General features: G+C 35.7%; 1 protein-coding gene across 1 annotated transcript in view; it reads left to right on the forward strand.

The window, feature by feature from the left end:
- DNAH5 (dynein axonemal heavy chain 5) overlaps positions 1 to 13,457 on the forward strand; it is a gene marked incomplete at both ends in the record, with an annotated part of 113,823 nt that overhangs the window by 75,026 nt on the left and 25,340 nt on the right. The window contains 8 exons of the mRNA XM_082303292.1: positions 2,300 to 2,430; positions 3,292 to 3,445; positions 4,116 to 4,383; positions 4,982 to 5,213; positions 6,710 to 6,824; positions 7,035 to 7,211; positions 10,944 to 11,147; positions 12,459 to 12,638. Coding sequence (XP_082159418.1) covers positions 2,300 to 2,430; positions 3,292 to 3,445; positions 4,116 to 4,383; positions 4,982 to 5,213; positions 6,710 to 6,824; positions 7,035 to 7,211; positions 10,944 to 11,147; positions 12,459 to 12,638 — 1,461 coding nt within the window. The remainder of the gene's footprint in view (positions 1 to 2,299; positions 2,431 to 3,291; positions 3,446 to 4,115; positions 4,384 to 4,981; positions 5,214 to 6,709; positions 6,825 to 7,034; positions 7,212 to 10,943; positions 11,148 to 12,458; positions 12,639 to 13,457) is intronic.

Below are 13,457 nucleotides of genomic sequence, written 5' to 3' on the forward strand. Positions count from 1 at the left end.
TTCTGGGAGCTCTTCCTGTCTTTGTAATGAGTCAAATGAAATTCCGTTTAAGACATAATTGGTTGCTTCTGAAGGAGTATGGGCAGCAGAGCAGGAATTAATGTAGTCCAAAATTCTTTTGTAGATCCACAGTATGCTCACTACTTTTAAAGTTCTTTTGAATATGGATTGGAACTGACCATAACTTTTAGCACAGCACAGCTTGATACGATTGTTCACACAGAATAGGCCTCATACAAAGGAGAGCCTTTTTTTTTTACACTAGAACCCCTGTTGTCTCAGTTGAATTCTGAGGTTTTCAGTCTTTCTTAAAGTAAGTTATTAAGAACTAAATATAGAATTGCACTATCCCCCAAAATAATATATTAAATATCAAAACCATTTAAATTTAATTGTAGTTGACGAACACATTGCATCTGCAGTTTCCAAAATTTTGGGGGGAATTCTTGTAATTTCACAAAATTAGTCCCTTTCTAAGGTTCTCTCTGCAAAATGGATGATGGTCTGCTATGGATTTCTTTAGGGCAATTGTAAATCATCATCATACTTAATAACAAGTTTCTCATTTATTCCTAATAAAAAAACTATAGAAATTCAGGATCTAGTAAAAAAAAAATTTTTTCACTGAACACCCACTTGTCATCAGGAATATCTTCTTTGGGTATCTAGATGGTAAATACCTAAAATATTTTATTAGTCTTTGCTTGGATGAAATGAGTATGTAGCACTCCTAGGATTCTAAACGCCTGAAAACACCAACAACTCTGTAGACCTGAGATAGCTTGTAAGAGAAAGTGAGATAGGCACAGTCGAGGTAATGCCTAATCTGAGCTGACATAATATGACTTGAATGAGTTAAAGCTGAGGGATATGTTAAACAGAGAACAAAGTTTCCAATTAATGGCTTGTGTGCCTCTGCCTGGAAAAGATCTAAAAGCCATTATTGAAGTGATCAGTGATATTCCAGGGAGGGCGTGCAAATTAAATTTTTTTCTCTGGTTAAATACTAGATTTTATCTTTCTCATGAAACATTAGCCTACGGAAAATAAAAAGTACATTGCACTCAATGCGTAAAATAAAGAGGTTTAAAAAAAGAGGAAAATTAAAGAGGAATTAAAGAGGAAATTAGCATGACTATTTTAATAGCTTGGAAAGAAGTAATTTAGAGGAAAGGCAAATAAATAGGTATCCCAGATTGCTTCTTGACATGATGGAATTCCAGGGTCATCAAAGAAATGTTCAAGATAATAAAGAGAACAGAAGCCAATACCGTGCATCATTGCTCATACAGAGGAGACCAGCTGCTAGCCACCTGGCTGGTATTATCATGTCTTTGAGAGGGAATTGGCTCTGTGCTGCTCTGGGTATTAATGTCGGCTCTTCTGAGTACTGTGAGGGTCTGTCCACTTGCAACTGATAGGCTGCAGAGCAAGTTTGTCTCCTGTACTTAAAGACATGTTTTCTCAGCATCAGGTAATGTCTTCTACCTGCATCCAATGTTTCATGGCATTGTTTTTTGGCTGTGGGCAGTGGAACAAGTATGAAGGTCACAGTTAATGCTGAAATTTTTTTTTCTCTGAATTCTAAAGGGTCTATTTGTTGCACGGTCCTGAATTGAAGGGAAATGTGGAGCAGTAGTAAGCTGCTGCCTTTTGATTTAAAAGATAAATAATGAAGTGGGAAAGAAACATAGATCTAATTGGGAGATGTTTCACTGTGATCAAATATTCATACTGATACTGTGCATTTTTACAGTCAAGTAAATGAGAAGCTTAACAAGTTTCATTACAAAGGCAGTATTATTACCTGCTGCAGAGAATACTGAAGAGTCTTTGTCCTGAATTTTACATGCCCAGGAGATCCTGTCTCTCTGGTCACAGTGAAAGGACCTGGTGACATGTGTCTTACTAAAGTTATCCAGAGGTCATGGCATTGGGGAAATTATTATTTCCTTCCCAATTCTGATAATCTGTCATGCTGTGATAGCACATCACTAATAAATCACAGCTGAGATTTACTTGTACTTTGTGGAAGTGAGAGGTGTAATTTTACTGATAACTGAACATACACAGTGATGGAATCAAATGGTTGCTATACTATTTGACAAGTTAACAGAAAATACTGCAAAGTACAAATGTCCATAGAATATATTAATAGTAATATAGAATGCCTTAATTAAACCTTGAAATTTTCATTTGTTCTTCATTTCTAATATAACTTTATTATTGCAGTAGCATAGAATTTTTGGATGTGTAACTTTTACACATTGTAGCAATAAATGACTGGTATATTACACAGATTTCTCGTGTGATTCGCACTCCTCGTGGAAATGCTCTCTTAGTTGGAGTTGGTGGCTCAGGAAAGCAGAGCTTGACAAGACTGGCATCCTTCATAGCTGGCTATGACACATTCCAGATAATGTTGACAAGGTGAGCATAAGCTGAAATTTAACTAAATAAATAACTTGTGTTTTAACTCTTCCTATAAATAAAACAGGCTTACATTCTCCACTTAACATAGTCTGATCATCATCATATAGAGTGGAAAGACATGAAAATCCTTTGAGACTTACTAGATTTGCTTGATTTTCTACAATAATTGTGAATTTTTACCATCTTTGGAGTAGTAAATTATTTTGTGTGTTTCACAGAATGAGAAGGAATACTGGTAGTGTCAAGTTATCTTTGAGTCTTTACACAGTGCATTAAATTGTACTGAAAATACTTTTAGGTGGTTATATAGCCAAAATGCCTTCATGAGTTTATCTTGTAATATTTGAAATGCTGTCATATGAGGAGGTTGAATCCTTATCCCTGCCCATTAATTTGGTAGGTCTTTTGTGTATGTCAAGTATTTTGACAATCTTTTCAAGGATATTTTGCCTTATTTCATATTGTTCAGCACAACGTGGTTTCTTTTGAAATGACTCACAAAAGATAAAAAACAAATTATAAATCTTTCTCTGAATGCCTTAGAATGAATGCCTCCCAAACTGTCTGTAGGACAGGTCAGTTTTGGCACTCAAATAAGATATAATTTTAGAAAAGTAAAATTATTTTAAATCTTTTGGATGTGTGTTGGCTGCAGAAGAAATTGTAGATTCACATGTGGGAATGTCCCTTGGTGAGGGTCTCATCACAGGATCTATCTGGAATAAGCACCTTTTGCCTTAAGTTCCAAGACATTGTTTCTAACTTAAATTTCCTTGGGTTTTTTACTCTTTTGGGAAAAAGACATTTTTAAAAACAGAATGAATATTTGTTCAACTAACCCCTTTTTTTTTTTTTAAGATCATACAACAGTTTAAACTTGATGGAAGATCTGAAACTCTTATACAGAACAGCAGGACTGCAAGGCAAAGGCACCTGTTTTCTTTTTACAGACAATGAGATCAAAGATGAGTCTTTCTTGGAATACTTGAACAATGTTTTGTCATCAGGAGAGGTAAGATGCCCCCTCATGATGGACGCTCAATAAAATTTATAATTCTGAAGTAAAATAACAGAAATTATTTGAATATTCTATTGTAAGTCAAGGAGTACACTTTCAAGAACTAAAATTCAAGTGCTCCTTATCACTAGAGTATTATTAAAAATGGAGGCAGTCTACAAAATCTACAAAATCCTAGGTTAGAGTGAGACAAGCTATCTCAAGGGACATGAGAATAGCTTTAAAAAAATAAAATTGAGACTTGGGAAATATCACAGACGTTTTAAAAAGCTCCCTGCTAAATTAACTATTAGTGTATGGTTAGTTTTTGAATGGTAAATTTATGTCCAGAATGGATGGGATGGATTTTATTCATTTTATTTACTTATATACTATTTCAGGGTTATGTTTCAGAGTAATTGCTACTAGTTATTGGAATATAAAGAGAAGGAATCAAAGCCATTGGAGAGTGGGGTTTAAATTTTTAGAGCAAGTTAGATTTCAGTCTGTTTAATAGAATCCCTTTAGTAAAAGTTCTTGTTTAAAAGAGTTGGTTGGTCCTAATAACTGCAGTGTCCAAGATGTATGTTCCTTCCTGCAATGCTGTGTATTAAGAGAACCCTGTGCTATATACTCTATTTTGGATCACCTCAAAAAGCATGAAAAATCTTCCTTTTTCCCAAAGGTGTCAAACTTATTTGCCCGTGATGAAGTAGATGAGATCATTAGTGACCTCATTCCCTCCTTCAAAAAGGAACATCCACGAAGACCTCCAACCAGTGAGGCTCTGTATGACTACTTCATGACCAGAGTCCGGCAGAACCTTCACATAGTTCTTTGCTTTTCACCAGTAGGTGCAAAATTCCGAAATAGGGCCCTGAAGTTCCCTGCTCTCATTTCTGGATGCACTATAGATTGGTTTAGCCGGTGGCCTAAGGATGCTCTGGTGGCAGGTACATGTAGGTTTTATTTTTGCAGAGATATAATTTTCTGATCAGTGATCATGTAGCTGTTTTAATTGTGTTGAATTTTGCCAGAAGAAACTTACTTGATTCTAAAATTTGATGTAGATATTTTCTTCTTTAAAGCTTGCCTGTATTAAGCTGTTGAAATATTTCTAACAGAGGAAAGGTTTTGAACACAGTTTGAAGAAAAATACCCTGTGAAGATGTCTTAAAGTATTAGTAAAGAAGGCAAAGATGCTACTAAAGAAAGAGATTATTTGTTACAGTGTGTGTGATAGGGCATACAGAGGAATGCTGTGATTACCCAGTCCCTGGTAGGTAGCAGGTTCAGAGTGAAAAAGCAGTTACACACTTTGAAGATGAAAGAATGCTGGATCCTTGCCTGTATTTTTTACTGAGAATAATAATACTGAGAATAATGCTCAGAACCTGATGGTGAAGAGTAAAGAAGACTGGGGTTTCAGAAGCTGGGTGAAAGCCAAGATAATACATGCTGGCCTGTTTTATAGTGACTTGGTTATAAGCTAAGATATTTTCTTAAATATTTACTTACATTTAGGCTTTCTTTCTTTCTTTCCTTCCTAAGTATCTGAACACTTCCTGTCCTCATTTGATATGGACTGCACTGCTGATACAAAGAGGGAAATTGTGCAGTGTATGGGCTCATTCCAGGATGGAGTGGCAGAAAAGTGTTCTGATTACTTTCAAAGATACAGACGTTCTACACATGTGACTCCCAAATCCTACCTGACCTTTATTCAGGGATATAAAACCACATACAAAGAAAAGCATGCTGAAGTGCAAACATTATCAAACAGGTAAACTACTCAGGTAACTTCTGTTTTTCTGTAGTTTTCTTCCACAGGTAGGTATATTCTGATATGCTTCATTTCAGTGCATGGCTTGTCTCCTTGCACAGCAAAAAAAGTTATTTTTAATTCCTAGAATTGTGTAAAGGTGTGACTTATTCAAACACTGTAGTTGCTCTTGTCATATAAGCTAAAGACTATATATATTTGGAGGGGAAAAAAGAGTAGTCATGCATGAAAAATAGAGCTAGAGGGAAATACAAGGTGAATATAAATGATACCTGTGTGTTTTTAAAGAGTGAAAGAAAACATCTACATGTAATTTCATAATATATTCATAGTAGCATTTAGTTTGCCAGGAAGCAACTTTTGTTTTCTTGATGAACACTTGTATCCTCCTGTTATGAACATGTAAGAAATACGCTTGATGGTTTTGTGAACACAGATCCTCACCTAGAGTGCTGAGTTTTTTACTTGTAGATTATTAAAATGGTTTTGATATACTTTTTCCTATTTTCAGATGCTTTATTAAATTAATGAGATCTATTTGCAGATACATCCTCATGTCAGGAACACTCAAATATAATGGAGAATTAGCAGTTAGTGTATCATTTGGTATCACCCTTAAGAAAAACTGCCTTCTCAGTTTTGAAAAACTGTCAAAAAGAGCTGGACACATTTAAGAAAGACTTAAACTAGTTTATTTCGCTTTGAAATTGACTTTGAAATCAGTAGTTACATTATGGGTGAAGGCTTGTAAAACAGAAAGGTCTGGTCCTGTTATCTACCTTCAGATTTAGCAAGTTAGTTCATGCATTCCAAATCGTTTTACTTCACCCTAGTATCTTAGTTGAATTGTCTGAATTGCTCTGGCGGATATTTCACTTCGTCTGTTCTCCTACATTTGTTCAGCCGTCCAAGTACTCTGTAGCCTTCGCAACAGCAGCCTTGGTAGACGCCACTTAAACTTGTATGAAAAGTCCCAAGTGAAGACTTTTTGAAAGAAAAAAAGCACTGTTGAAGGGGCATTTTAGTGCTAAATCAGAGAATTCTTACCTCAATATTTGTTTTCTGTTACCCTCTTTTGCTTGGTCTTGATTTCTTTTCAGTGTCCACTTCAAGTAAGAAATATTGATTGGTTATAATTCTCAGAATTTTAGTAATCCAAAAATGCTTTCTGCTGTATAGAACTCAGTTCTTTGAGTATTGGCTCAAGAGAACAGTGACAAATATGGAGCCAACATATAGGATTTTTATGCAAAGACACAGACATACTGTTAGATTAGAAGTGGGTAAAATTTCAAGCCACAAACTTTGTTCATGTATTTTATTGTCCACTTTATTGATTCAGACTTGGGTGAAAGTTCTTGTCCAAGTTTTATTTTTGGTGTAAAACATCATCTGCAATTGTTCATTCTGATTGATGTGATTCATTCTACAGATGGAAAGTAGAGTGTAAATTACTAAGTGAATGAGATGCTTTTTATTTTGCTTTTTAACTTCAGAATAAATACTGGTCTGCAAAAATTGAAAGAGGCCTCCGAGTCAGTGGCTGCTCTAAGCAGAGAACTGGAGGTAAAAGAAAAGGAACTTCAAATTGCCAATGAAAAAGCTGACATGGTATGTACAGCCTTCAAAGTTTACTGCTGTTTGATTTTTTTTTTTTCCTTTTATTCCTTCTATTTTGAAAAGATTGATCAATTAAAATGAAGTGTTGGAAAGAAAGGATCTTGGAGAAAATGATCTTATTTGAGTTTTCTGGAATTGGAAATATATGACTTTACAACAAAATTCTTTTAACTATGGCATGTGGGTTTTCTCCCATTCTAGGTATTGAAAGAAGTTACTGTAAAAGCACAGGCTGCTGAGAATGTGAAGGGTGATGTTCAGAAAGTGAAAGACAAAGCCCAAGCTATTGTAGACAGTATCACGGCAGACAAAGCCATTGCTGAAGAGAAGTTGGAAGCTGCCAAGCCTGCTTTGGAAGAGGCAGAAACAGCCTTACAGGTTAGTATTTGGACCATGTATAACATTAGCACTAAGAAATACAAAATTGCAGGTGCACTGCATACCTCTTCATTTGGCAGAAAATAAATATACGTATTTTGAGGCTTTTTAGGTTCTGTTTTGTTCTTCTTTTTTCACGTGAGTACCAAACCTCAAATAGTCAGCTTTCAGAAAAGGGCAAGTTTTAACTTTCTTTGAAACTGTAATTGATATATCATGTGCTGCAGGTTGATGATAGACCAGTAACTGAATACTTATACTGTTACTAAACAGGTTTTTTGCAATGAGTGAAGCGCTTCCCATGTAAAATCAGTTGTAATTCCATCCAAATCCAAACCTCCTATTTTATGTTTTCACAAAGAAATTGCATTTTCAATGAGTTTTCTGGTCCACTATTTTATGTCTTCTTAAAAAAAATTTTTTTCTTAGGAGTTGTGGCATTACCAAGACTTCATTTCCTTCACCATACTTTTCTTGTAAAGCTTTTTTAATAGAATAGAATAGAACCCTTTGCCCATATATTTAAGATTTTAAAAATCAATATTAGTTGATCTTGCATAATATTTATCTTTATGTCTGTTCAGTTGACTTTATAGGAGGATGTACCTCAAGACATTTTGCTGTGAGCAGTAGTAGAGGAATCTGCAATAGACTTGTTAAATGCTAGCAGGGAGCTCACATCCCAAGAAACAATAAATTATGAAGAAAACACCTGAAGGGTAGACAAACCTCAAAGAGTTTTTATGTAGATTTACTGGAAAGTTAGCCTTTCCATTTGAGAGGCTGCCAGCAGTTGTGATGGTTAAAGACTGATTTGAAGGAATGCCATGATTTTCTTTTAAATCTAGTATAGCAAAATTTTCATGGATCTTCTAAATGTAAGACTTCACTTCGAGTGAGAGACATTTAACAGTCTCCAACTGCCATGATTCTTAAAGCACAGTGTGAAAAAGTCTAAATGAAGGTTGATGACCTGACAGCTGGGGAGAGTGGAATAAGGGAGAAGATTTGTATTATAATACCCTGATATACTCTGATACATAGCCACAGGAAAAAGGTTAAAGAACTAGCAACAACAAGAACAACTAACCCAGTAGTCAGCAAGCATTCTGACAAGTGAAAAAATAAACAATGTTAACTGGTCAGCATCTCCAGTATAAAGAGAGCATCAGTGCTGTGTGTCTGGACCGGTCTCTTATTAAAGCTTATTTTCTGCTTTTGACTAAAATGGCTGAGCCAAAACAATACTGCTCTTCTTGACATGTAGGGTGATAATAAATGAAACACTGATTTCAAGAAAAAGCAATGCTAGCATTATTGTAAGATTTCACAATGGGAAAAAGCAGTTTGGCTTAATCTTGAAATTCTTGAATTTTCTTGGAGGGGTTTTCAGCTACTGGGAGCTGGCAGAAGGGGGTTTTACCCCTCGTGTGCCGACACAAAGAAGCCCGGAGGTGAACGCTGAAACCCCTCTGGAAGGCGGCACTCAGTGCCCATCACACAACAAAAAGGGGTAGAGCCCCTCACCCAAAGGGGCTGTATCCTTCTGTCGCTGTTAAGCAGGCACGCAGGCGAAGGCAAAGAAGCAAAGAGAGGGAACTCTCCATGTGGGTTCCACGCAGGTTAATTCCTGCGAAATGACAGACACCAAGAGGCAAATTGGTGGGAGGGTCCAAGGACCTTATATTGGGTACAAAATAGGTGGGGAAAGGGATCTCAGCCAAAGGGATAGAGACAAGTAGGCGGGGTTGACAGGAAGGGAACCAATGGGAACAACATATAGGAGGGACTCAGGGGAGGATATGAGGCGTCGAGGAACAAGGAACTTTCTAGAACTAATACATATTAAAGAAGAGAAATGAATATACATAACTTCATACATAAAACAGAACGGACAAACTATTAACCAGTCAGGGGAAAACATGCAAAAGACAAAACAAGGGACTCGTGGGTTCTCACCATGACCAAAAGTTGTGTGCTAAACTCGAGTTGCTGACCACCACGGTTGTCCGAGTCCTCCGCAGGAGACAGAGTGGTTGGAGCCAACTGCATTGCCACATTTTCTATAATAATTTGCTTTGTGTATGCCAAGGAAAGGCAAACTAGCATAAAAATAGGCCTGTGAGCATGAGTATATTTATTCTCAGAATTCATTCATTCATTCACTCACTCCCTTAAGCAAGAATTTTCTCTGTATGGGTCTGCATCTTTCAAAAAATGAATCTCATTACAGGTTTGCAAATTCTAGCTGGGATTCTTACAGTAGAATTTTGCTTGAATAGTAGATAAATGCCTATTAAAATATTTAATAAATAGAAAGGTCATTACCCAGATGAAAAAAAAAAAGTGATTAGCTATTTCACTCAGGTTTTTTACATATTTTAGGAATGATAAATGCCGCATTAAGAGAAATGTAGGTATAAAACATCTTATAAGCATTTCTAAACATATAGTGAGATTAGTTTTTAAAAGTTTGAGTAAGAATTGTCAAAGTTCAATGAAACTTTGTTGCACTTTGCCCTGTAATAAAAGTAGCTCATTAAGTGTACAACTATAACAGAGTAAATAAATAAATAAAAATTAAATGTAACAATTTTGCCACAATTTATATGTTAGGGAAAAAAGTCTGAGCTGAATTTCCTAACAGTCACTAGGAAACACTGGTTAAAGTTTTCACACAGATAAGTGGAAAAACTGTGGTGAATTATTTAGTGCACACTGGACCCAAATAGCAGCAAAATATTGAAGGGAAACAAAGGCCTCGCAGAGAGAAGGCGATCTGGATAGTCTGCAGCACTTTGCAGTCCCTTTATTGAAGTACAGACACAAATAATTAAAATCTGACTTCATGAATTCCCAGTGAGGCGCGTGCTAGGCTAGAAGCAAGGTGACGTAACACTCACAGTAATCTGTTGCTTACTGTTTGGGCTGTCATGTGCTCGGACTGATTAAACTGCCTTTGAATAAGCCAAGCTTCTGCTCAGAGTTGTGTGTGTTATAGGAGTGGGTCTGCCCATCAGCAGTTCCCATTGTTCAGTGCTGGTTTTGCTCTGTATGTGGTGCAGCAGCTGCTCAAATCAATTCTTCTCTAAGGAGGTATCTTCAGCAGACTTTTCTGATAGTCCTTTCTGATTCATGATGTAGAGTTATGAGTTACAGTGTTAGACTTGGCACCCTGGGCTTACTTTGCCGTTCTTAATAGGGCCTAGGTTTTCATACATTACTCTAATTTATTTTTCTCATAGGCCTGCTTCTACATCAGAAAGGTAAGTGGTGTAGATGTATTAGAAGATGTAAACTGGTAAGATGTATTAGAAGGTGCAAACACTTAACAAGCTTGCTCACTGGTTTCCTTAATTTACCTTCATTTGCCAGATGTCAATAGAAAGTATTTCCTTTCTAGGCTCAGTTGCTGGTCAATATGTTTGCATTTAAAAAAACAAGTAAAATTCTGAGATATTTCTGGTTTGCTCTTTTTTTTGTCAAGACAGTTCATGGTAGTTTTAAGTTTTAAGGTGCTGCTGTGGAGGTGCTGTGCTGAGGTTTCCTAGTAGTTGATAGGAGTTAGTAATGAAAATCTGACTTGGGGGCTCCTTCTAGCTTCATGCTTTTCAGAGGTAAAAATAACATAAATTTTTTTTCTCCCATTAATACTTTTGGTGAGCTTATGCTTCATGTTTCATTAAATAGACAATAACAGTATTTGATTTCCCCTTTGTTTTAAATTCCTAGACAATAAAACCTGCAGATATTGCCACTGTCCGCACACTGGGTCGACCTCCTCACCTCATCATGCGTATCATGGACTGTGTGTTGCTGCTCTTCCAGCGTAAAGTCAACCATGTGAAAATTGATCAGGAAAGATGCTGTACCATCCCATCATGGCAAGAATCTTTGAAACTGATGACAACAGGGAACTTCTTGCAGAGTCTACAGGTGCTTGTGCAACCTTTTTTTTTTTTTTTTTTGTAATGCAAGAAAATAAGGGACAACGTTTTCTCTGGTGTTCAGAGGAGAACAGATGTGCAAGTGGAATCACACAACAGATTTGAAATGTTAAGGGCTTAAGAATAAGTATGTCAGTATGAAATAAGCTTGACTCCTTCTTGCAAAGTCATGTCATAAATAAATTATAATTTTTCCTAAGTAAGGCAATGAAATTGTTTTCAGTGACAAATGACTCAAAGCTTTAAGCATTTGGTTGGGATAGCTATTAAAGCTGTTTCATTAAAGCTGATAACAAACATATTTTTTTCTGGTATTTAAGTTTTCATTAATTTTCAACATCACAACTTGTGCACTGGCTTGCAAAAGCATAGATGATTATTAGGATGAACACAATCAGAACTTTTTAAAATTTGGGATTTTTTGGTTCATAGCATTTGTCTAGGGAAATTGAAAGAGTAACTAACTGGTGAACAAATTCCTTTTCATAACTTAAACTAATAATATTATGATTTATCTAGTTGGAATAAATGGTATATTGTCCTGCTCCAGTGAGTTTTATCATCCCTGATTTCTGCATTTTGAGTTTACTTAATTTGTCACTGGTCTAGTAGGAGGCTTGACCAGCTTTGTATGCTTGGTAGTGGCATGGATGTAATTTATGTAGTATTCATATTGCGTCTACTTGTAAGAGTTTTTAATTTACTAAAGGACTTCAGCATTTCATTTTCCTTGTGCATAATTAAACCTATTCATGCTTCAGGAAATAGCTACATTTCAAGTTCTTCAGTGATAGACTTTCATTATACTTTGTAAATAAATTTGAGGGAGAAAACTGAGAGCTTCTCGGGTGGAAAAATGAAAAATATGCTTTTTGGGGAAAAGAGAGGGTAAAAATAAATTCTTTAAAAATGAAATACGTTCCACTAATTAGATAAGGTAATCTAAGGATAAGATAGCTGGCTTTCCCTTTCAAAGGACTGTCTTGTAAAATGTATGTGTATGAACCAGAACTAAGCTGTTCCTTTTCTTTTTGAAGATTGTTAAAACACTTATACTCTCTTAAGCAAAATGAAATTTCAAGCAGGATCAGTGATATTTTGAATCAACAATTAGCTGTGTAACAGTAATAGTAAGATAGCAAAGATCATAAATGAAGACAAACTTTTTTCCATTGTGTAAGAATATATAACAGTGGAATAACTTTTTAAAGTCTCAAAGATGCATGACAGAAATAATTTAGGTATAATTTACACTTATTACATACCTTATAGATATTGCACTTTTAAATTTTTTTTCCAGCAATTTCAGAAGGACACAATTAATGAAGAAGTGGTAGAACTTTTGAGCCCTTATTTTGAAATGGCGGACTACAACATTGAGACAGCTAGGAGAGTGTGTGGGAATGTTGCTGGCCTTTGTTCATGGACCAAAGCTATGGCTGTATTTTTTTCCATCAACAAAGAAGTATTACCTTTAAAGGTACATCTGTTAGTCACAAACACCCTTTGCTCCTTCTCATCCTCACCTGTTTGCACATGAGGATTTAATCTATGGGAAACTTCATCTGCCTTATTTGAACTGGTGCTTCCCTCTCCAAAAATTTGTTATCTTGAACACTCCAATTCTACAATAAAATATATTTCAAATGTACTTCCACTTGTAAGTTGTCAAAATTATGAAAGAGATGGCGCAGTTTTATGCCTCTAGACTCCTACTGAATGGGGTTAAAGCATCTGTCATCTAGTTAAATACACTACTGCAATTGCTCTACCTTAATTTAGAATTAAGTAGAAAAAAGCCTCGAGATTTGGTTAATATTCCAAATCTCAGTTCATAAGAAGATTATACAGAGACTCTTTATCAGTGTTATGTAGAGAAAAAAACAGGCCTAAGTGGTTAGAATGAATGTCAGGAAGAAGATGGTCGAGCAGGTTTAACAGAGAATAGCTTGTATTTATAATAGGAATGGCTGAGAGGGAAGCAAGTTTTGTATTTAGACATAGCATATTGGTTGGACAAATCAAGTAGGCTTCTAGAGGCATCATTCTCTTCTGCAAGCCATGTAAGACTAACTTCTGTGTCAGACGAAGAATGACTGGCATTCCTGGAAGTGTTTTTAATTATTTTTTTCTAATTGACATTAAACCAACTGCTTAAGTGCAGTTATCTGAAGTAAGAATTTAGTTTGTTGTAAAATTCAAATAAAAGTTTTACTGAGTAGTGAAATCTCTACTGAACAGTTTGATTTGGAAATGTAGTACAGGAAAACTTTCTGAAATATAGCGAATTCTTTTAAAT

This window comes from Coloeus monedula (assembly GCF_965178545.1).
Source record: "Coloeus monedula genome assembly, chromosome: 1".
NCBI lineage: Eukaryota > Metazoa > Chordata > Aves > Passeriformes > Corvidae > Coloeus > Coloeus monedula.